The sequence below is a fragment of the Tachyglossus aculeatus genome, chromosome 9, assembly GCF_015852505.1.
Source record: "Tachyglossus aculeatus isolate mTacAcu1 chromosome 9, mTacAcu1.pri, whole genome shotgun sequence".
NCBI lineage: Eukaryota > Metazoa > Chordata > Mammalia > Monotremata > Tachyglossidae > Tachyglossus > Tachyglossus aculeatus.
Genome location: NC_052074.1, coordinates 51713529 through 51738336, shown reverse-complemented (window position 1 = coordinate 51738336; position 24808 = coordinate 51713529). Strand labels below are relative to the sequence as shown.

The following is a 24808-nucleotide window of genomic DNA, read 5'->3' as shown; positions in this document are numbered from 1 at the left end:
GTGTTCTGCACGCAATAAGCGCTCAATAAATACGATTGAATAAATGAATGAATTTTAGAGGGAGGGGCTCAGGAAGGTCTCCTCCAGGAGGCCCCGCCCCCTTCCGCAGGAACCAATCGGAACGGGAGTCTAGCCCCGGCGCCCCGCCCATTGGCCCTCCGGTGGACCAATGGCGGCCCTCGGTGGGCGGGGCGCTGGGTAGGCAGGCGGGCCCTGGAGGGCGGCAGGCGGTGCCGGACCGGATCATGATCGGATCGGACCGGACCGCGGCGCGGACGGAGCCATGGACCCTCCGGGGCTAAAGGTAAGCATTGCACGGGCCCGCTGAGCGCCGGGAATGTCTCTGTTTATTCCCGAGCGCTTAGCACAGTGCTGTGCACACCGGAAGCGCTCAGTACGTCCGATTTGACAGCGGGGCGCGGCAGTCTCGGGTAAGAGGACGGCAGAGAGGGGCCTGGGAGCCCGTTGGTGGGTAGGGACCGTCTCTATCTGCCGCCGACTTGCCCTTCCGAAGCGTTTAGTACAGTGCTCTGCGTGCTGTAAGCGCTCAATTAATACGATTGAATGAATGAATGGAAGAGGCGGGCCCCTCTTTCCTCCAAGCCCCGCCCCTCCCTCCGGCAGGCCCCGCCCCTTTCAGCAGGAGCCAATCAGAACGGGAGTCTGGCCCCGGAGCCCCGCCCACTGTCCCTCCGATGGACCAATGGCGGCTCTCGGGGGGCGGGGCCTGGAGGGCGGCGGGCGGTGCCGGACTGGATTAGAACGGACCGGACCGCAGCGCGGGCAGAGCCATGGGCCCTCCGGGGCTAAAGGTAGGCGTTGCACGGGCCCGCTGAGCGCCAGGAATGTCTCTGTTTATTATTGTCCTCTCCCGAGCGCTTAGCACAGTGCTCTGCACTCCGGAAGCGCTCAGTACGTTCGATTGACGCGGGGGGGGGCGGGTAGGGCAGCACTCTCGGGTAAGAGAAGGACGGCAAAGAGGGGCCGGGCGGGGCAGCCGGGCCCGGGACCGTCTCTACCTGTGGCCGACGTGCCCTTCCGAAGCGCTTAGTACAGTGCTCTGCATCATCATTATCATCAATCGTATTTATTGAGCAATTACTAAGTGCAGAGCACTGTACTAAGCGCTTGGGAAGTACAAATTGGCAACATATAGAGACAGTCCCTACCCAACAGTGGGCTCACAGTCTAAAAGGGGGAGACAGAGAACAAAACCAAACATAGTAACAAAATAAAATAAATGTTATAGATATGTACAAGTAAAATAGAGTAATAAATATGTACGAACATATATACATATATCCAGGTGCTGTGGGGAAGGGAAGGAGGTAAGATGGGGGGGATGGAGAGGGGGACGAGGGGGAGAGGAAGGAAGGGGCTCAGTCTGGGAAGGCCTCCTGGAGGAGGTGAGCTCTCAGCAGGGCCTTGAAGGGAGGAAGAGAGCTAGCTTGGCGGAGGGGCAGAGGAAGGGCATTCCAGGCGATCATCATCAATCGTATTTATTGAGCGCTTACTGTGTGCGGAGCACCGTACTGAGCGCTTGGGAAGTACAAATTGGCAACATATAGAGACAGTCCCTACCCAACAGTGGGCTCACAGTCTGAAAGGGGGAGACAAAACCAAACATACTAACAAAATAAAATAAATAGAATAGATATGTACAAGTAAAATTAATAAATATGTACATACATCTATACAGTAAGCGTTCAATAAGTAAATAAGCACACAGTAAGCGCTCAATAAATACGATTGAATGAATGAATGAATTTAAGGGGGGTCTCAGTCTGGGAAGGCCTCTTCTAGGGGGCCACGCCCCCTCTTTCCTCCGGGCCCCGCCCCCTTCCGTAGGAGCCAATCAGAACGGGAGTCGAGCCCCGGTGCCCCGCCCATTGTACCCGGCGGACCAATGGCGGCTCTCGGGAGGCGGGGCGATGGGTAGGCGGGAGGTGCCGGACTGGATCGGACCGGACCGGACCAAGTTGCGGGCAGAGCCATGGACCCTCCGGGGCTAAAGGTAGGCGCTGCACGGGCCCGCTGAGAGCCGGGAATGTCTCTGTTCATTCCCGAGCGCTTAGCACAGTGCTCTGCACACCGGGAGCGCTCAGTACGTCCGATTGACAGCGGGGCGCGGCAGCCTCGGGTAAGAGAAGGACGGCAGAGAGGGCCTGCCAGCCTGTTGCTGGGTAGGGACCGTCTCCATCTGTCGCTGACGTGCCTTTCCGAAGCGCTTAGTACAGTGCTCCGCACGCAGTAGGCGCCCAATAAATATGAATGAATGATCCCAGGTGCCCCGGCATTGCGGGAGTGAGCACAGATAGGTGGCAGGGGAGACGATGGCACTTGCTGAGCTCTTCCTAGGTGCAGAAGTGAGAGCTATGCCAAGCGAGAACAAGGCACCCTAAATTAGCCGGAGGGGGACAAAAGATAACCAGCTGCGGAACAATGCACTGTTCTAAGCGCTGGGTTACGAGGTGATCAGGTTGTCCCACGTGGGGCTCACAGTCTTAATCCCCATTTTACAGAGGAGGGAACTGAGGCCCAGAGAAGGGAAGTGACTTGCCCAAAGTCACACAGCTGACAATTAGCGGAGTCGGGATTTGAACCCATGACCTCTGACTCCAAAGCCCGTGCTCTTTCCAATAAGCCACGCAAGGCCAGACAGGAAGGACTGGCTGTAAAAGTAGTTGTAGTAGTAATAATGATTATTATTATTAGGGTATTATATGTGCCAAGCACTGTTCTAAGCGTTGGGGGAGCTACAAGGTAATCAGGTTGTCCCACGTAAGGCTCACAGGCTTCATCCCCATTTACAGATGAGGTAACTGAGGCACAGAGAAGTGAAGTTATGTGACTTGCCCAAGGTCACACATCATCATCATCATCAATCGTATTGAGCGCTTACTGTGTGCAGAGCACTGTACTAAGCGCTTGGGAAGTACAAATTGGCAACATATAGAGACAGTCCCTACCCAACAGTGGGCTCACAGTCTAAAAGATCTGACAAGCGGTGGAGCTGGGATTAGAACCCACGACCTCTGACTCCCAAGCCCGGGCTCTTTCCACTAAGCCACGCTGCTTCTCTAATAATAATGATGGCATTTGTTAAGCGCTTACTACGTGCCAAACACTGTTCTAAGCACTGGGGGAGCTACAAGGTAATCAGGTTATCCCCCGTGGGGCTCACAGTCTTAATCCCCATTTTACAGATGAAGTACCTGGGGCACAGGGAAGCGAAGTGACTTGCCCAAGGTCCCACAGCAGACTAGTGATGGAGCCAGGATTAGAACCCATGTCCTCCGACTCCTAGGCCCGTGCACTTGCCACTAAGTCAGGCTATTTGTTGAGTGTTTACTATGTGCGAAGCACTGTACTAAGCACTGGGGTGGATTCAAGCAAATCCGGTTGGGCACGTTCCCTGTCCCACGCGGGGCTCGCAGTCTCGATCCCCATTTTACAGATGAGGGAACTGAGGCCCAGAGAAGTGACGTGACTTTTCCAGGGTCACACAGCAGACAAGTGGCAGAGTCGGGATTAGAACCCATGACCTTCTGACTCTCAGGCCTGTGTTCTATTCACTATTCCATGCCATTCAGACATCCGGGCAGCATCCGAACCTCCCCCTCCATGGGGGGCAAAGAAATAGGTAATTAGAGCGAGGGAGCCAGGCATCCGGGTGCCCAGACCGGAGATCAACATGGATTAAGTGGTTAGAGCCTGGGAGTCCAAAGGACCTGGGTTCTAATCCTAGATCTGCCACTGGTCTGCTGTGTGACCTTGGGTAAGTCACTTCCCTACTCTGGACCTCAGTTTTCTCATCTGCAAAATGGGGGTTAAGAGTGTGAGTCCCATGTGGGACCGAGACTGTGTCCAACCTGATTAACTCTTATAGAACAGTGTTTGGCACATTGTAAGCACTTAACAAGTACTCTAATAATTATTATGGCAGAGGACCAAGGGGAACGAATCACAGAGGAGGCCCCGAAGGTTTGGCCCGCTGCGTTGATCAGAGGGAGAAAGAAATGTGGTTTGCTCGGGGAGAAAAGGAGGCAGAGAGCAGCTATTAAAGAAGAATGCTTGGATTGGATCAATTCCATTCTACCATAGTGCCTTCTTTGCTTTCTGCAGAAACAGTGGCAAAGCAGAAAAGTAAACACTTATTGATTGCTTAAAATAGTTGTCATGACAGCAAACACTCTACACTAGGCACAGGGTTTTAAGCCTTGCTTTTGTTTTTGAAAAATGTCACCAAGGAGACAGACATAGGCAGTAGTAACCGATAATCAGCTAGTGTTTCTTTTCTTTTAAAATACGGCCGACTGTATGGTTACATCATAGAACCTGTTTTTCCATAGGTTTACATCAGTGCTCTAGGTTCCTATTTGTTGTATTTATCGAGCTCTTACGGTGTGCAGAGCACTATACGAAGCTCTTGGGAGAGTACAATGTAACATAAACGCATCCTTTCCAGAACCAGCCACAAATTAAAATGTAAATCTCCCCCTCCATCCATTATACCTGTTCCTCGGGCTTTCCCTTGCCTCAAAATCAGCCTCCTCTTTGCATCTCTCCAATGAGCTCCTGTGTTGAGTTCTTTCGGGTAACTTCACTCATAGCGATGACTATATGGCTCCGTTGTTTAACTCCATCTTCCTTCCCACTTCTCGAAAATAAAACTGGGAAGAGGGAAAGGGAGGTGGGGCAATAAGCCAAGAGGGGAAGGTGGTTGTTGCTGGGGGTAGGATTGCAGTGAAAGAAGTAAGGGAAAGCTTCCTCATTCTGGCTGTGCCAGCAGCAGTGGCTTTAGGTAGCTTGTGGCTAGCAGTGAATTAATTTACTGGCCATGGGTGGTTGTAACTTCAGAGGTAGAGCTTGTAGTTTCTGGAATGGTTCAGCAATTAGTGTTGGACGTATCTCTGAGTTATCCTTATTGTGGGGAGTGTGTAATCTGGGGTACACATTTATAGATATTAAAAATGTATACATTCAAAATCATTTTGCACTCACTGGAACTCTAATCTGAAGAGTATGTAAATTTAACTTTTTAGGGGTATATGGGGTAAAGTAATTGTAAACACTCAGACTGCAGTTATGTTCTAGTGTGCCCACTTTCCCTTATTCAGCCCCATGAATTATATGAGTGTAGAGGTCTTAAGAAGAGAATTAAAGTCAATAATTTATTCTATTTTAAATAATGAAACAGGGGTGGCCGGACTTACGGCTTGTGAGCCACATGTGGTACTTTTTTTACTTGCAATTTGCCCTTTATTTCTTGACCAGTAATCTTCAGTCAATATGAATTTGTTTAGGAGCTGACGATCTTGTCTGTGGATTTCAAGGCTTCTTGTTTATTCTTCCCCCTCCTGTTATATGTCTTCTGGAAATTTCTCTGTTAGAATAAGAAGGGAAGCAAAGGTTGAAAAACTAAAATTGAAATCTATTAGTTTTTGCTACTTGGAAACAAAAGATTTGACCTCAAAGGAGGTGGAGATCGTCTAAAATGGGAATTTTGTATAATCTATGGATTGAATTCATACCTGTTAACGCTGCTTTCCCCAATGGTCTAAGCTGGTGAAGTATTACTGTTTGCAAATAGGGACATTATAAGTGAATACTTAAAAGTAAATATTCTGTAGTATATGTAGATATCACTTGAATGTGGAAAAATAGACCCATATTTTACCTTGCTTGAGACTCTTTCATCAAAGAATATGTATTTCCATATGCGTGTCAGAAAGCTGGGAAATTTTTGCCTTTTACATTCACCAAAACAATTTTCTTTCAGACTTTAATGTACTATTACTGTCAAGAGAGATATTTCCATCATGTGCAAACTGTTGCCAATGAGGGCCTTAAGAGGCATGGCAGTGACCCAGTCTTCATGTTTTACCATGCTTTCGGCGTGTTGATGGAAGGTATGTGCTAATGGACTAAATAGGTTTTTTTTCTAGTTTAAAATTCTGTCGTGGAAATGGAGAGACTCCAGTATACTGCTTACTTTTTTTTTTCAGGTGGAATTCAAGAAGCCATCCGGGAATTGGAGGATATTAAAAACAAACAGGATATATCACTGTGTTCCTTGATTGCACTTCTGTACGCCCATAAAAGGAGCGCTGATCCAGGTACTGGGCTAACGACATGATCTCCAGCGCTTAGAACAGTGCTTTGCACATAGTAAGCGCTTAATAAATGCCATCATTATTATTATTATTATTAGCTCTGCCATATTTAACAGACTGGATGCTGGCCATTAGAATTTCTGGGATGCTTTTGAGACTTCCCTTCTGGCCCCCACCATCCCTAACCTGCCCCTGACACAGTTATTATCACTCCACCTTTGATTTTTTAAAACTTTGTATTTATAATAGTGCGTCAAAAACATTGTTGCCAACTTGTACTTCCCAAGCGCATAGTCCAGTGCTGTGCACACAGTAAGCGCTCAATAAATACGATTGATTGATTAAGCCTATCCCATGAATTTAATTGCAGTAGTAAAAAGTGGAAGAACAGCCATAAGAGGCATATGAGTTTATACGTACACAGTCACCATCGGGTCTGCAAATATAGGGTTGGGTACATGTTCAATCAGGTGTCTTTATTAAGTGCTTACTGTGTGCAGAGCACTGTACTAAGCACTTGGGAGAGTTCATGTAACAGAGTTTACAGACGTGTTCCCTGCCCACAGCAAGCTTGCAGTCTAGAGGGGAGTGTTCAATCAATCAGTCGTATTTATTGAGCGCTTACTGTGTGCAGAGCACTGTACTAAGTGCTTGGGAAGTACAATTTGGCAACATGTAGAGACAGTCCCTAGCCAACAGTGGGCTCACAGTCTATAAGGGGGAGACAGAGAACAAAACCAAACATATTAACAAAATAAAATAAATAGAATAGATAGGTACAAGTAAAATAAATAAATAAATAGAGTAATAAATCAAACATATATACCTATATACAGATGATACATATATACAGATGTGCATATGACTTTTATGTATATCCCATAATTATCTCGAGCAATCTTTATGGATAGAAGGCTGCCAGAATTTGAAGATTTGTTAGATTGTAAGATCCTTGAGGGCAGGGATATTGTCAACCTCCTCTATTGTGTCTAACCCGGTTGTCTTACATCTTCCCCAGTTCTTAGTACTGTGCCTGGTACATAGTAAGTGCTTAACAAATGCCATTATTATTATTGTACTCTTCTCACATGCTCAGTATAGTGCACTGCAAATAGTAAGCACTCAGTAAATAACATTGGTTAATTGAAAAGAAAACTGGTCTGGGTGTGGTTACAGCTAAAGCTGCTACTCAAAATGCCTGGGGGGGCCATATTGGAGCCCATCACTGCATTATTTCCACACATCAGAATATTTCTATGGTCTTTGTGGACACAACCAATTTTAGCTCATTTTTATGGACTAATTGTGAATTTATGGATGGTGGGGTCACTGTACCAGCCCTTTTAATGATAGCAGGCACAGCTACATGAATTTAAGGATTGTTGGCAACCCCAGTTGGGGAATAGTGGACAAAAGTACACTTGTTCAAAAATCCCAGGTGACCAAACTTCCTCTCTCTCTACTTTTTGACTATTGAAATAGGTTCAGTTCTAGATATTCTGAGGAAAAAATGAGTTTTTACTATGCATTAAGATAGGGAAGGAAAGAACTTCATTTGCCCAAAGCAGTTGTTGCCAAGTACCACTCTCTGCCTCCCCAGCTCTTTCTGGAGAAGAGAGGTCATTGATTCACAGCTCCAACTCTGGGTTTCTGCTCTTTGTCCCTTAGTCCTGTCAGTGATGTCCCTTCCACCATCATCTTGGGGTAGGAGGTAGAAGAGTAATATTAGGTCTCGAGGAATAGAAACCTAGATGCAAGTACTAATATATTTTGTCTGTTTCTTTTGTCGACTAATTCAGATCTGAATTTCCTCTTAATAAAATACGCTATATTAAACCATACAATAAAATGCAAACAGTACCACAAAAATGGGGTATGTATGCTTATACATGGTATTTATGGCTACACACTGCCTTAAACTCACCTGTGTGTATGGTGTGGGCAGCCACCTATCATATCTCCGGCTCAGACTGCAAACCCTACATTGTCTGTGTGTTTTGAATCATCCATGAAAATAAGTATTGGCCTAAAGCTAAAAATAAAGCAGGTTGAACCTAATGAAAATGAAGCCAGGGCCCTAAAAAGAGATTTAAAAGACCTTTTATTTCATTTTTGGCTTTTGTTAGAATTTCTCCATAGAGGAAATACTGTGTTTGCTTTGAGCCAATGCTTGGGTATTCTTAGTGTATTAAAAACTACGAGAAGTAGTGTGACCAAGTGGGTAAGAGCACGAACCTGAGATCTAATCCTGGCTCTGATGCACATCTGCTGTGACCTTTGGCAAATCACTTAATTTCTCTGTGCTTCACTGTGCTATAAAATGGGGGTTAAGACTGAGTCCCTGTGGGACAGGGACTGTGTCCAACTTGATTTAAGTGTGTCTACACCAGCGCTTAGAATCATGTCTGGCACATAGTAAGCAGTTAATAAATGCTGAAATTATTATTTTTATTACTGTTAAAAATGATAAAAAGAAGGGCGAAAGAAGTTAATACACCTGGGAAGGAGTGGAGTAAAATTAACTGGGCTCAAATCTACTTTTATGAAATGTACTTTTGGACTTTTTTCAGCCCTGATTACTTCTGAAAATATTTTCGGGACTGAAATGTACACACAAATGCCATTGGAACCTAAATGGGAGTCAGAATCATCTCTGAGGGGAGAGAAGGAGAGGGAAGAGGAGAAGGGTGCAGTAGTGTCTTTGTGGAAAAATTTTGACATTGTTACCATTCTTCTTTTTATAGATCGAGATGCTATCCTGGACCTTGATGTTAAAATGAAGGAAATTCGAAGAGCAGCGGGACAGAAAGCTCTGTACTATGCAGGCCTACTTTTGTGGCATCTTGGTCGTCACGATAAAGCGCGTGAATATGTTGACAGAATGATCAAAATTTCAAATGGTTGCAGAGAGGTAGCTAATTTTCTGAATGGGCCATGCAGTTATTTGAAATAAGCCCTTTTGTGGTTTGCAAATGTTAACTGTAAAATCTACACTCTCTAACATGCTATTTGGGTGTAATGTGTTCTAATAATACTTTTAATTTGCTTTTACTTAAATTTCACTCCATTGTGGATTGTCTGCATATTTAGTCATTTACTTTAAAATTGCCTTTATTAATAAATGAAAAACACTCAGTCAACATAAATAACCATTTAATTCTGTCAATCTACGTATATTTTTCTACCTCTAGTCTACCATACCTAAATAATTACTTCCAAGAGCAGAAATTTAAATTATAGTTACACCCATATTGAACAGAAAAAACACTTTTTAATCAAGTATTTACTAATTAAATGTTTTCAATTAACTGAATTACTGGCCTCTGTCGAATCCATCCACTCTTAGTGGTCAAACTCATGCTTTTTCTTTGTAAGAAATTCTTTAAAAATAGTGTAGTTGAATTGGTTACTTATTGACTGAAAAGTGTCTTTTACTCTTGTGGCTTTAAAAATGCCATTACTGGTCCCTGGCCCCTTCTTTCTCCCCTCTCCCCAGCCCCCATCTTAAACCCTCAACCCAGTTGAACTCCGTGGAAGGGCATTGGATTTCCTGGAGCAGGGTAGGGATTTTCAGTAACTGCAGTTCATGTCCCCCTGTTTTAATTCCTGATTTCTTTCTAAAGCTCATTGACTGATATTATCCTCAAGGACATTTCTCTTCTCAGAAATATATTTGTGGTGTAGCTAGATTCATGAAGCCTACGACCAATATTACCACAATTTAGTCTGTCCAGTCCTCTTTTCTCTGTCTTATTCCTTCTGCCTTCTCCAGTTGATAGGGCCGTGCATGTGATTCTATAAAATGGGGATAAAATAGTGGCTTTCCCTCCCTCTTAAACTGTGACCTTCATGTTTGGAGGGGGACTGCATTTAATCTGTGTCTCTTATCTATCCTTAGACTGTAAGCTCCCTGTAGACAGGAACTGTTTCTTCCAACTCTGTTGTATTATACTCTCCCAAGTGCTTAGTACAGTGGCACTCAGTAAGTGCTCAAATTCCATTGATTGATTGTCACAGCATTTAGCACAACACTTGGTCACCTAGAAAGTGCCTAGTAAATACCATCGTTATTATCTCCTGTGTAGCCAGGGGAAATAGGGGTGAAAAAAGGCAATTTTGAAGCAAATTACTAAATATCCAGACAGTACCGTCATTATAATCACCTGTGTAGCCAGGGAAATAGGTGCCAGATTATCTATTAAACTAAAATGAATAAAGCTAGGAGAGGCAGTTTGTCTTGTACCTTCTAAACTCTCCTGCCCAGTTATTTATTCATCACCATGAACTCGTGACTATGATCATGTGATTTTAGTATGCTGGAAATAATAGTTGTGGTATTTGTTAAGCAGTGAAATGTGCCAATAACTGTATTCAGAGCTGGGATCCCTGTCCCTTATGAGGCTCACAATCTAAAGGGAAGGGAAAACAAGTAGTCTCCATTTTACAGATGAGGAAACTGAGAGAGAAAAAAAGTTAAAGCATCTTGCCTGTAGAAGGCAGATGGTGGAGCAGGGATTAGAACTCAAGATTATCTGATTCCTAAACCGTGTTCTTTCTATTATGTCATGCCGAAAGATCAATAGAAAACAGTTTATCACCTTTAGCACCTAATGGACTTTTTAGCTTCTTTATGTTGGATTGGCCTTTGAACTGTAGGCTCATGGATGTTATTCTTTTTCAGCTGCTCAAGTGAATATTTCCTAAATAGTTGTGAAGTACACATTTCCTAACTATCTTACTGGAATTTATTAGTTTTTACTAAAACACAAGCCTGATTTATAAATATTACATTTGCAGGGACTGGTTTTGAGAGCATGGCTTGATCTAACTTGTGGAAAAGAAGCTTATGCCAAAAAATCTCTGAAGTATTTTGAGGAAGGTATGCAAGATGTAAATGATATCTTTGCTCAGTTGGGTAAGGTAAGTTCGTTAATGAGAAATGGAATTGAATTATTGTGGATTTATTAGTAAAGGCATCTCTACTCAGGAAGACTAATTATCATGTAATTTTTATGTTTGTCAGCATATTTTTTTCCAGTTGCTGCATTGTTTCATCACTTCTAAGTAGATGTTTCTGTCAAATATAATGAACAAAAATCAGTAAAAAATCACTCTCACAGAGGCAGAAAAGAAAGTGCAGCTTCTCTAGCCATGCCGCTTCTCTTCAAGACTTTTATTTTTCCCTTGTTGCTGATTTTTTTTATGTGTGTTAAAGCTTTAGATAACTTCCTGTGAAATCAATTGACCACCTACAGTATGTTTATTTACAGAGAAGCAGCCTAGAAGAAAGAACCCAGGCATGGGAGTCAGGGGACCTAAATTCTAATCTGCTCTGTATTTAAGTGCTTACTATTTGCCAGGCACTGTGCTAAGCGCTGGGCTAGATAATGTCTAATCAGGTTGGATGCAGTCCATATCCCACATAGGGTTTACAGCCTCTACCTGCTTTTTGCAGATGAGAAATTGAGGCATAGTGAAGTGACATACCAACGTCACACAGCAGAGAAGTGGCAGAATGGATTAGAACCTAGATCTTTCTGACTGCATAGACCGTGCTGTATCACCTAGGCCATGCTGCTTCCCTGCCTTCAAGGAGCTTACAGTTTCGCTTCACCCAGTCTCTCCCACAGTTGAATTTGAAAACTCATTTTGCTGATCTGCTTAGTTGCCTCTGGGCTTAGTCCAAAGGATCCAAAAGATTTAGAAATTAGTTACTCACACAACCTCAGTGTTTTGCATTTTGCTAGTTTGTGGGGACTTCTTTTAGATATTTAGTAATTCATTATTAACCAAATTCTAGAGCAGTTCTCATAGTGTTAATAAATAGCATTATTTTTGGGTATGGAGGGCTACTTTTTAAATGACTTCAGGGATTTAGGAGTTAATTACTAGTTCAGCATAAATGGTTAGTTGACTGCAGGAAAATGTGCCTAAGTAGGCCGCAGAAGTCGATCTAACTTGTGTTAACTGCCTCTCAGTTTAAAATATTAAAGTACTGCACATGGCACTTTAAAGCAAAAGACATTTTAAAATGAAATCAAATAGAAAAAGATCTTTCCCAAATCTAGAAACCACTGCCAACACAGCCTAGAGATTATAGTTATAAATTAGTAGGAAAATTTTTATTTTGCTTCAGCTTCTAAGCACGACTTCTTTGCACTTTATAGTAGAGATTTCTTTAATGATATTTTAAAATAAATGCCATTTTAAAATGCTCACTTATTCTATGTAACAGTACCTCTGAGAGTTAGTAGTATCATTATTTCATGTGGCATTTTTCTCTGACAGGCACAGTATTTTGAGATGCGCCAGAATTATTCAGGAGCTCTGGAAACTGTGAACCAGATAATAGTAAACTTCCCTAACTTTCTTCCTGCTTTTGAAAAGAAAATGAAGCTACAATTAGCCTTGCAAGATTGGGAACAGACAATTGAGACAGCACACAGGTGGAGTAAAAAAAGAATCTGAATATCTTGCCTTGTTTAGATGGTTTGCAGTTTTAGGGGAGAAGAAAAGGGTATGTATGTCTTTTGCTCGTATGATTTAATTGAGAGAAAACTGAAGCAAGTAGTTATAATTTTTCTAAATATAAATTTATTTTTGTAAACTATAATCTGCATTAAAAGCTTTGTTTTTTCCCTCACCGATAGGAATTACTCAATTATTACACTATATATTAATAGGCTCATGATAAAGATTTTTGTACAGTGTTGTCATAGAATGGCTGTAGAAAAATTAGTTCTTTAAGCTCTAGAGTTGCATGATAAAGACCATCAGGCATTATCAATTTCTCCAATTTGATTTATTTGGTTTATTTGGCAGTAGCACAAAGCCAGGGAACTTCACCAGACCAAAGTAAAAAGGAGTTACTTAATTGAACTCCTCACCTTCTACCAAAACCTTTTTCTCTTCCACCATTGTCAACTTAGTGATAGCTTTGATTATTCTCTGTGATTTTTCTCCAACATTTAGTTGGTTTGTAAATCCTGCAGGTTCTTCCTTTGGATCCATCCTTTCCTCTTTACCCATACCATCACCCTTGTTCAAACCTTCATTCCTTTCTGGCTGGTTTACTGACACAGCCACTTATTTTACATGCAGCCAAAAGTATTTTCCTTTTTATAAAATTTCCCAGCACTTGCCTCCATTGGCTACCCATTTCTTTTTAACTAAAATAAAAGCTATCCACAGTGCCCTTCAATAGCTCTTCACTAGCTGACTTCTTCATATGTAGCTCAGTGATAAGCTGGTAGTACAAGCGCTTAGTACAGTGCTCTGCACTCAGTAAGCGCTCAATAAATACGATTAAATGAATTGAATGGTAGTGGAACCCCTGTCCTTTGACTCCAGGTCCATGCTGTTTCCCAGTAGGTCACTTAAGCTACATCCCATCTAAAGTTCTTTGTACTTCCCAAGATGACCTTTTAACTAAATTATGCTAGTAATTCCTGTATTTAATAGGCGTGGAATGTTTCTTTCTTCCAGGAATGCTATCCTTTTCCCACCTTCAAAACACTCCTAAAATGCCATTTCCTCAAAAGACATTACGTGATTAATGGCCCATCTTCCTGGTCATGCCATCTCATCAGTTCCCTTACACTGATTTGAATAGTTTTCATTTTTTTGTTTACTGGTGGGCTTTTTTTTGGTCATTTGTATCTAATCCTCTTTCACCAGTTGGTGTTTGCCAAATTGTCTACTTATCTCACACATTAGATTGTAAGCTCAAGGTCTTTAAAGTACTATCTCCCAAGTACTTAAAGGAAGAGCTCCACACAGTAAGTTCTCAATAAGTCCTACTAATTAATATTAATGCCTAGATTTACATTAAATGAACTGTTATTCTACAGGATAATACAGAAAAATAATCAAAATGTGGAAGCCCTAAGAATGCTGGCTCTTCACCACTTGTGTAGGGAGGGGAATATACAAGAGGTAGGTTGCCTCTTGTTTCTTAATATTCTTAAATTGTAAATCATTGCTGTTTCATTATGTGGCAGTTTTTAATGTGATGCAAAATATATCAGCTACTTTGAGTACTCTCTGAAGGGTAAGAGTCTTTCAGAAGTAGTAGCATGTGAATGTTTATATTCCAAATGTAATGTACAGAAATGATAAGATTAAATTGGGAAGTACTCTTACTGTAGCTGCTTAGCTAAATATTAAAGTTAACTCCATGTACATCCAGTATTAGCACCCCACATAAAATCAATAATCTTTTGATATTTTGCTTTTTAAAAAATCTATATTCTAGGCTACAGGCAAGCTGGGAGATTTACTTGGTGCCTTGAATGCAGTGGAGCCGAGGAACGCTCAACTTTATTACAAGATAGCCTTAGCCTTCAGCAGAACGGTAAGCATTTGGCACTGCTTACATTCTGAAGCAAAATTCACCTTGTGCTGCCTTTAGATACCAGGGCAGTGTGGAGCCAAAGCTTGCTGAGAATCCTTTGGCATAGGAAAAGTGTTTGTGCTTTTTTATTTCCTAAGATTAGTTCCTTTCTCAGTAGGGAATAGATTCTCATTTGAGAATACGGATCCCCATAGGCCAGACCCTTGAAAATTTAGGTGTAGGTGGCTGCTGAGGGAATCGGTGACTTTGCAGTGGTTGACTTTAGGATAATATTTTAAGTTAACTTGGAATACGGAAAATGATGAATAATTCCATTCTTCCCTTGCTCTTGTTTTTTTCCACAACCCATTTTAATTGGGGAAATGCTGCCAGATTAATAATTCCTTGTGAAATACTGTTTAAAACGTATTGAAATATGCTTTATATTTGCAGGTTTTGTAGACGAGCACTCATCTATAAGTCAAGTTACTTGTGTTTTAGCCTTAGCTCTGATTTTCCTTTTAGTGTGGTCGTAATCAAGTGATCCTTCAACAGACTCAAACATTAATAGAAAGAGCATTTGATTTAGCTCCCCAGAATTCAGAAATTGCTACAGAATTGGGATATCAAATGATTTTACAAGGAAAAGTGAAAGAAGCCCTGAAATGGTATGAAACTGCTATGACACTTGATGAGACAAGTGTTTCTGCTCTAATTGGTATGTCATTATGACTTTTATGTTTTTTGCTTTTGTTTTTCAACCTATCACCTGAATAGTTGGCTCTTTAATTTATGGTATTGTTCTCTTTTTGAAAGTGAAGAAATAAGTCTCAGTTGCTGAACAGTTTTAAAGATAAAAGTCTTTAAGAATCTTTTATTACAACTGCATCTTTTCTCCTTCTTAACATTTTTAAATATTTCAGATAGGTGTCCAAACCCCATTGGTGTCTGCCTTGGAAACGTAAATCTTTATTTGAACTTAATTAATATTTGGATCATTACATTTACGTGAAAACTTTAAGGGAAAATTTTCCCTGGCATAATAATGAAAGGGGAATGATGTTTTATAAGTTAGAATATAAATGCTGCATCTCACTCTTTTTCCCATTATTCCATTTGCCGAGAGAAGATTAGTTTTAACAATTTTCAATGTATTGCCTCATTTTTATTTTTTCCTTGGATGGGTTCATTATGTTTAATACAAAAGGAAACTTTTTAAATGACTCACCTGTGCAGCCCAAGCTAAGCAAAGGATTGAATAGTCGACATACTCCCAGAGTCAGTTTTCTAGCCCAAATTTTTCCCCTTGAGCTGTCTAAAAAAATCAACTAGATAATTGATCAACCCTCTAATTCATGAGGGCTGTTTAGAAAAAACTCCATTTTTTAGCCTTTCCTAAACTGAGGTTGTGAGAGCATTTCCTCTTTTGTAGGAATCATCCGATGCCAGCTATTAGAAGGACAGTTACAGGATGCTGATCAACAGTTGGAATTCCTTAATGAAATTCAACCATCTATTGGAAAATGTGAGGTAGGATGCATTTGAGTTCAGTGAGGTATCTTTGTCCGCTGCTAAAATACGTATTTTAATTTCAGTCTTTATGCTTTATAATTATGGATTTTTTTATATAGGCAAGTCTGGCACAATAAAATCTCATTAATTCATTCCGAGGGGGAATAAATCCAGTCCAAATTGGCAAAATCCAAGCTGTAGATTATTTTTAAATGCAACTTTATTAGTTGCAAATGCATTCTGTCCTCTAAAGCTTTATATACACTTAAATCTCCAGTTTCAGTGTCTTACCTAGTACCTCAAGGAGGACTTATAACCTGCTGCTTCTGGAGAGTCAGTTTGGCTGACTAAACCACTGTTGCTCTCTTATAAACACTGGCCAAATCCAAGGTGCAAAGAAGTGAAAGAAAGTGGTAATGGGGGCTGGAAAAAATCGTGTTATGTCCCCACTCTGAACCAAGAATGTGTTTGATTATTGTTATCAGCAAAGAGGTCTGTGCTAGGAGTTTATCATTTGTTTGCTTCAGAGACAGGCAGTTGAGATATAAAAATTGACAAGTGCAGCGATTTGGGGCCTCAAGGGGGTGGATTCCCAAGACAAGACAAGGGCTAAGAATGGCTTTTGTCAAGATCTCTGAGGAAATAGAGGATCCTAGAGAAAGATGACATGAATCTCCAACTATCTTCCTCATTACTGGGAGAAACAGTTGTAGGGCTCCTGCAATGGGGACAAAAACTTTGAAATGAGGAGATTAAAATTTGAAAAATAAAACGTTAGCTGAGAGGCTGTCAGCAAATGTGGAATATGGAAAGTCTTCTTTTACAAGCCAAAATAATCCTGTCCAAATTATAGCAAACTGGCTTTTGGAATCCAAGTGAATGGGGTTTACTATACTTTTTTTTTTCCCTCTACATGGAGCTAACTGTCTAAGTAGGAAGGAGAAAGATTTAATTCCCATTTTACAGATAAGGTAATTACGGCGCAGAGAAGTTAAGTAATTTATCTGTCACAGATCACACAAGGGAATGGGCCAGGATTAGAACCCAAATCCTCTGTCTGCCAGGCTCATGCACTTTCCACTAGGCTATGCTGCTTCCCTTCACACATCCTTATAATTTAGAATATATCTAAATTCTTAATAAAAAGTAAATTTACTACTAGTGATTTAAAAAATTTGCATTTCAAATAGAATCTTTGTCAAAAACTTTATTTTCTAGGTTCTGTCCTATTTGCATGCAGTTCTAGCCATGAAGAAACACAAAAGACAAGAAGAAGTTATCAGCTTATTAAATGATGTCCTGGACACTCATTTCTCTAACTTGCAAGGGGTACCACTTAGTGTGCAGTACTTTGAAAAATTAAATCCTGATTTCTTATTAGAAGTAATCAGGGAATATTTGCACTTCTGCCCAACTCAGGTAAATAATATCACTTCATTTCAGGTCTGGAAATTTGCTTTTAAATTCATCTTTTCAGTCATTTCTAACAAGTTGCCTCATGTCTGAAAGCTTAATGGTTTCTTATGGATAAGAATTGGTATTTTGAAATACATGTATTTCATGTACGAACCTCTCTATTTTAATGCTGTTCTATTAGCAGTCTTTTAAAATAGCTTTATGCCAGTGTTTCATAGATGAGACTGCAAAGTTAAAATTTCTTCCTTTCCTTCTCAACCATTGAAGAATTTTCACTGACTTAGTGATCAAAGCTCATTTCAATTTAGCATTAGATAATGGCAGATTTATTGAGCATAAGTGATGACAAGTCCCTAAGTATGTTAGCAGAAGGTGACTTTTTGCTGAATAACATGTGGAAAATTAAGTAGCACTTAAGTAATTGAATTTTTAAAATATTTAATTTGTACTAATTTATGCTTCAGGTCTTTTTAGTAATATATGGTAGTCATAGGAAAATGGGGATACAGTTTTGAGAGAAATTTAAGGGGAGTGGGAAAGAAATCTACCAATGTGGTTCGACATATTCATTTTATCAATCAATTGTATTTATTGAGCGCTATGTGCAGAGCACTGTACTAAGCGCTTTACTTCTGTTGGTCAGCCACCCTATGATGGAACATTGCTGATGTTCTTTTTTTATGGTATTTTTATTGGTATTTGTTAATCACTTATTTTGTGTCAAGAATTGTTCTAAGCACTGGGGTAGAAGCAAGCAAATCAGTTTGGATACAGTCCCTGTCCACACTGGGTTCACAGTTTCTGTAGGAGGGAGTAGGGTTTAATCCCCATTTTACAGTTGAGGAAACTGAGGGACAGAGTGGTTAGGTGACTTGCCCAAGTTCACACAGAAAGTAATTGGTGAAGCCAGAATTAGAACCCAAGTCCTCTGACTCCCAGGCCTGTATTCTTTCCACTAAGCCATGCTGCATTAACATAATTTTTATTTTTGACCTATAATTGTTTAAGTTCACAAGTTTGCGTATTTTTGTCAATAAAGGTTCAGAAATCAATTCCTCATTTAGGATATGATAAAATTGATTCCATCATATGTATAGAGTACAGACATAGTTTTATGGAACCAATCATGATCATCAGAGGACTGCCCCAATTTCCTATTGGAAGCTGCACTTCATTTAATGCTCTTTTGCTTACCATTCAGTTTTCATGGAACCAATTAAACATGCCAGCTGGTGTATAGCAATACAATGAATTGATAAATTTATAGTGCCCTAATAGATTTTCTGACTTTTCACTCTTAAATACTGTATAATTTGCACTTGAAATTATCCACTGATGGGCACACAGATTTTGCAGACCCTCAAATCCGTCAATCAGTTGTATTTATTGAGCATTTACTGCATATGGAGCACTGTACTGTGTGTTAGGGAGAGTAAAGTTTGCACCCCTTATTCTCCCTTTCCTCGCCCACAGCACTTATGTGTGCATCATAATTTATTTATTTTAATGCCTGTATCCCCCTCTAGCTCACTGTGGGCAGGGAACATATAGTCTCCCAAGCGTTTAGTACAGTGCTCTGCATACAGTAAGTGCTCAATAAATATGATTGTTTTATACAAAGCAGTAAAGGTAATAGACTTGTTCTTTGCCCACAAGGAGCTTACAGTCTGGAGGAGGAGCTTCTTCAGGTCCCATATATCCCATGGAATTGGAGATTCAGGACAGAATAGGGGAGAATAGTCACTTAAACCTCCCTGACTCTTAGCTTTTTTTTCTGAGAAGTCGATCAACTAATCTGTTTATACTCCTAGCCTGCAAGTGCTGGCCAACCACCTTCTCCTCTAATCAGTCACTGTGCCTCAGTCCTGGAGGCTGTGGTAAAAATTGTACCAGGTCTTCTGCAAGCTGTCTTCCTAATGGCAAAAGTGAAATACTTTTCAGGTAATTTCTATCTATAAAGCTGAAGCCTTTCAATATAGGTTTATTAAAAAAAAATTAAGTAATCCAGTGTATCTTAAGCAGAAGAAAATATTAGAGAGGCATGGATAAAATGTTCAAATTACAAGATTGTTTTCTTCACATCAGTTTATATTTATGATCATTTTAATGCCAAATAAGTACTCCTGTCCCAGAAGATGTGTTGTCATGTCACATTTTCAGCTGAATGCTGTAGTGGAATTAGGGAATGTTCTTCTGACATTGTGTTTCTGTCTGAGTGTAGCATGATGTGGTGAGCAGATTTGACTAGGTACACAGTGTTATGCCCAGCATGGAAGCTATAATACAAGTTTTAACAAGCCTGAGTTTTTTATGGCAGAGCTGACTAGCAGAGGTTTTTATATCTGTAGATTATAAATTACTTGAACCCCGTGAGTGAAGAGTGTGAAGGAAGACATAGAACTATTATACAGTGCCCATCCGTGTTAGATATATTAAGGAGGTCAGCCATTAAGTATCTCTGTTGCCACTTTTGGAGATACAATGCTAAATCGAAACGGTCTTTTGGCGTATCACACTATGCTAATCAAATGGGTTTTAACAGAATTTAACGTATCCTGTTAACAATTACATGAGTTGGAATCCATCAGGGAGGCTTTCACCCTCAGGTCAAAACTTCAAATCCATATCAGTTGAGGCCAAAAGTAATGTCTACAGAATATTTGGTCTTCATGGTGTGTGTTGAGTAGTCTTACTCTTGTTTCTGGTGATTAGCCCACTTAGAAAAGATGAAAACCAGAAAAGAATAAATGGGCACATGCATGTCAGACATCATTTGAGTTCCATATACAGATTATACTGAGATGTGGAACAACCAAGTTAAAAATGTGTAGTTCATGCATTCTTGGGAGTTTGTTTAAAAGTACCAAGTCGGATCAATTTTACTTCTTCAAATCATGATTAAACCCATTTGGTGATATGAAGAGAACAACTCTTAGTTTTTTATAAATCAATCGTATTGAGCACTTACTGTGTGCAGAGCACTGTACTAAGCACTTGGGAGAGCACAATACAATGCAATTTTGGTTTCTTTTAAATGATTAAACTGAGATCTTGGGTTCTTTTAACCGATTCTTTTTTTTTCTTTATATTGTTAGTACACTTTATCCTAATATGAATTAATCAACATAGAAACTATTATGCTCTGAAACATATATTGTTACTCCCCGTGTTTTAAATAATGTAGCAGGTTGCCCCTTACCTTGAGGAGAAAAATAATTGAAAGCTGAAGTGAAAGAGCATATTCATTGAGTAATTGAAAAGAATATGTGAAATGAATTTTGTATTTTTTTTTATTTTGTAATTTTGTTTGAATTAGGTGACACTGCAGCAGCTAGTAGTAACTTGAAACACTGCCTGGAACATAGTCCTTCTCATGCAGATGCACATCTCCTGATGGCTCAGCTTCATTTGTCTCAAAATAATTTTAAATTGTGTTCTCAATCCCTAGAACTCTGCCTGAGCTATAATTTTGAGGTGAGTATAAGACCTATCACTTAAACCTGATAAGCTTTAGACTAGTTCTGATAAATTGTTAAAATGTTTATTAAATAAATAAAACTAGGTCCGTATTATGTCAGGACTTAGGAATTTTTAAATTTGCCCTTCTTTTTTCCTTACCTTCTGTATGGGAGTCTTCAGACTAGACTCCTTTCCCTCCCTAATTTTCTTCTTGTTTCTCTTATGAATGCCTTTTTGTCTCTGCTCTTGCAGGGCCTCTTGCTGACTCTGATGTATAAACTGAATCCCACTTTCTATATGTATTGAACACAGGATCAAGGGATAAAATTAGAGTGAAAGTGAGAAATGTGTGCTGCAATTTCAGGCAGAAAAAGAATGTTACCTGAGGTAGAACAGTGTATCCAAGGCTTTTGATAAGTCAAGATTAAAACATACTAATGTGCAGAGTTTGAAAATTTGTACTGTTTCCTGTCTGGGGATAGGGGAACCATAATCTACCAGATATTAATTGAGCATGTGTCTCAACTGTCAAATTTCCCCAAAAGCTCACAATGGGAACTTACTTCATTACCATCTTGAAAGCCTGACCATAATATCTCATTCTATGATTGTTGGAGGCTGATGTATTGGGACAACCAATGGTATGATTTTTAGAAATGAAGGACTGGGGTGTAATGAAATTATCCCAAATCTTATATAATATATGTGATATTCACCTAGTCCTCCTTTACAATGAGGATACAACTTGAGGTATTCTGAGCTTTTAAAGTCTGTGCTTTTTGCAGCGGAGTTAGCATTCCCAAGTTCTGAAATGATGATAGATGATGTTTAAATAGTCCTGGGTTTCTTTAGCAGCCTTTTCTCAAATGTTGTCCATCTGTGGAAGTAATGAGGTCTGAAAATGATCTTGAAAAAACTGCCAAGGCAGGGTAGGAAGAAGCGTGACAGTGGAAAAAGCATGGGACCTCAAATTAATTTGCTCATTTATTCAGTCAGATGTATTGAGTGCTTAATGTGTGCAGAGCAGTATATTAAACAGTGACATTCACTGCCCACAACGAGCTTACACTCTAGAGGTGGGGATACAGACATCAATGCAAATAAATGAAATGATAGATACGTACATAAGTGCAGAGGGACTGAGTGGGGGAAGAGCAAAGTGAGCAAGTCAGGGAGATGCAGAAGGGAGTGGGAGATGAGGAAGAGTGGGGCTTAGTCTGGGAAGCCCTCTTAGAGGAGATGTGCCTTCAGTAAGGCTTTGAAAGCGGGAGAGAGTAATTTTCTGTCAGATTAGAGGAGGGAGGTCTTTCTGGCCAGAGGCAGGATGTGAGCTAGGAAACCCTTGGGCCAGCTGTGTGACCTGAGCAAGTCACAGTCTCCCTGTCTCCATTTCTTCATCTGTAAAAGAGAGACAAGATACCTGCTGTCTCTCCCTCATAGATTTGGACCCCCGTCCCTACTAGTGCTTAATAAATAACATAATCAGAAAAAAAGGAAGATAAGGAACTTCTTGAGCAAGCAATGGCTTTTGAATCTAGTCATTTCTAATGAACTCTTTATCCTTGAATGTAATTTTTGCTGATATTTTCACTTTCTCCAATTCAGTATAAAAATTACTCTTTCAGATACGGGAACACCCTTTATATCATTTAATAAAAGCTCAATCCCAAAAGAAAATGGGAGAAATATCAGAAGCTATTAAAACTTTACATATAGCAATGAGTTTACCTGGGATGAGAAGAATTGGAATGTCCTCAAAATCTAAATACAGATCGCCTGAAATTGATGCAAGTAATCGTTTGTCAATCTTTCTTGAATTGGTAGATGTCCATCGCCTAAATGGAGAACAGGTATGTTGAAAGAGCAGGGAAGTGGTTGACTGTTTCAGTAAGAAAGATACTTAGGAGGTAGTAAGGATAAGCGTTCTGGATTTAGTACTAAGGTTAATATAGCTAGGAAGTTGATATGTGCAAGATGGTTATTTTACTGCCACTTGTATTTTAAAGTGTTTGAAAATGACAGATGTGATGCAGGCATATTCAAAACGATTTGTATGAGAAGCTAGGAGATTCCACTCGTATGGATTGATCCCAGAAAAAAGAAGGTTGTGTGGTAAGGGCAGAACTTGCAGTTTCAGTGGGACCCAGCGGAGGTAGGTGGTGAGTGTTGTAGTAGTAAATAGAATTTATAAGCACTTTCTGGATGCAGAGTACCGTTCTAAGTGCTGGGAGAGAATGCCCAGTTGGGAATGATGTAGACCCCATCTCTCAGGGTGCTCACAGTCTAAGAGTATAAGTGGGGAAAAGGAACTGGAGATGACACATCAGGAATGCTGAAACAGTAAAGCACAACACAGACAAATGTGCAAAATTAAAACGAAATCAGTAGAGTGCTGTGACTAGAGAAGTGGAATTTGTTTCCTCGGGGCTCAGAGTTGAAAACAACCCCGTAGCCACACAAACCACCCCAGCAGCCAGCACTCTTCCCAGGTTTTTGTGGAACCTTTATGCGTGGGGTGGTTTTCTCTTTTCCACCGGGGTGGTGGAAGACAGGATGAGGTATGGAGTCTCCTTAGTGGCATGGAGGAGAGCTGGTGCCAGCCTCTGGGGAAGCAGCTTGGCTTGGTTGGGCTGCCGGTTGGTCAAGGGGGAGATGCCGAGGGTGTGCTTTTCAGGGTGGAAAATGCCAGGTTGGTGTCTTCTCCGCAGTGTGGAGGAGAACTCGTGCTTGTATGAAAATAAATATTGAAAAGAGAGAGTTCTGTATATCTGACCTACTCTCAGAATTTTTGCATCATTCTGAAAAAAAAATTGGCCATCCCTTTCAAGAAACTTTCATCGTAACTTTTATGCTTGCGAGGCACTGGTAAAGTATTATTTACATAGTAAACTAGGTATTTTCGGTAATTAAATCTTTAAGGCATTTGCTTAAATATTAGGAAACATTTTTATTAGAGAAAATAATTTTATTTCATTTTCACAGCACGAAGCGGCCAAAGTTTTGCAAGATGCCATCAATGAATTTTCGGGTACACCCGAGGAACTCCGTGTTACAATTGCTAACGCAGACCTAGCACTTGCTCAAGGGGAAATTGAACAGGCCTTAACCATGCTCCGAAATGTTTCACCAGATCAGCCTTATTTTGTAGAAGCCAAAGAGAAGATGGCACACATTTATCTTCAGCACAGAAAAGAAAAGAAGCTCTATGCTAGCTGTTACAGGTTAGTTTTTCAGACCTGCATAGGATAAACCCAGTCACAATAAGCCACCCTTGGTAAGCCACCTAAGTAAATGCTTCTAGCAGATAAATTCCAGGTATTTCTCCTTCCCTGTGTTTCTCCTGGAATTTATACCATTTCCTATGGTTCACCCCAAACTCTCAGCTGCCCTTCCCAAGGGCTTCTGTGAATGAGTTTAAACTGATAGGGCAATACTTAACTGGAGGAGTTATATTAAAGAGATTGTGAAAAGCAGCAACCATATCATCACATCCATTCCCCTAGCTACAATTCATACAAGACCTTTTGTGCTACTTAGGCCTCGTTTCACTTCACTATTTCTTTCCTTCCCTCAGTTCCGCACTTCACCTTCCCTCCTCCATACTGCAGCCACCACTCCCAGTTTCTTAAGGCTCCTTGGCTACTCATTCAACCACACTCCTACTTCCCTTTAACTGCTGCCCATTCCAACTTTTACTTGCCTATTCTCCACCTGTGTGTCCTTATACTCCCCTTTTCCCCATTTAGCCCTGCCTCATTTAATTCCATGATGAGTCAGTTCACTCATCAATTTTATGATCACTCCTTCTTGACCCATTTCAGTTTATCCTTACCTCAATTCTCAGATCACTTTAGCTCTCCACTCTCCCCACCCTTACACTGTGTCCCTTTGTTTCCCCATTTGTTACTTTACCTTTCTCTTAGTCCTGCCTTTTCTCTGGAGTAACTACAATGTACTTTAAAATCCCTAACCC

The 24808-nt window shown here is 40.6% G+C and overlaps 1 protein-coding gene across 1 annotated transcript in view; it reads left to right on the top strand.

Annotated features, from left to right (window-relative positions):
* Positions 1–5786: 5786 nt before the first annotated feature.
* TTC21B (tetratricopeptide repeat domain 21B) overlaps positions 5787–24808 on the top strand; it is a 43612-nt gene continuing 24590 nt past the window's right edge. The window contains exons 1-14 of the mRNA XM_038751117.1: positions 5787–5912; positions 6009–6119; positions 8861–9027; positions 10914–11036; positions 12405–12562; positions 13967–14051; positions 14371–14469; positions 14974–15166; positions 15881–15978; positions 17179–17379; positions 19188–19317; positions 20693–20850; positions 22461–22685; positions 23818–24056. Coding sequence (XP_038607045.1) covers positions 5789–5912; positions 6009–6119; positions 8861–9027; positions 10914–11036; positions 12405–12562; positions 13967–14051; positions 14371–14469; positions 14974–15166; positions 15881–15978; positions 17179–17379; positions 19188–19317; positions 20693–20850; positions 22461–22685; positions 23818–24056 — 2111 coding nt within the window. The 5' untranslated portion in view covers positions 5787–5788. The remainder of the gene's footprint in view (positions 5913–6008; positions 6120–8860; positions 9028–10913; positions 11037–12404; positions 12563–13966; positions 14052–14370; positions 14470–14973; positions 15167–15880; positions 15979–17178; positions 17380–19187; positions 19318–20692; positions 20851–22460; positions 22686–23817; positions 24057–24808) is intronic.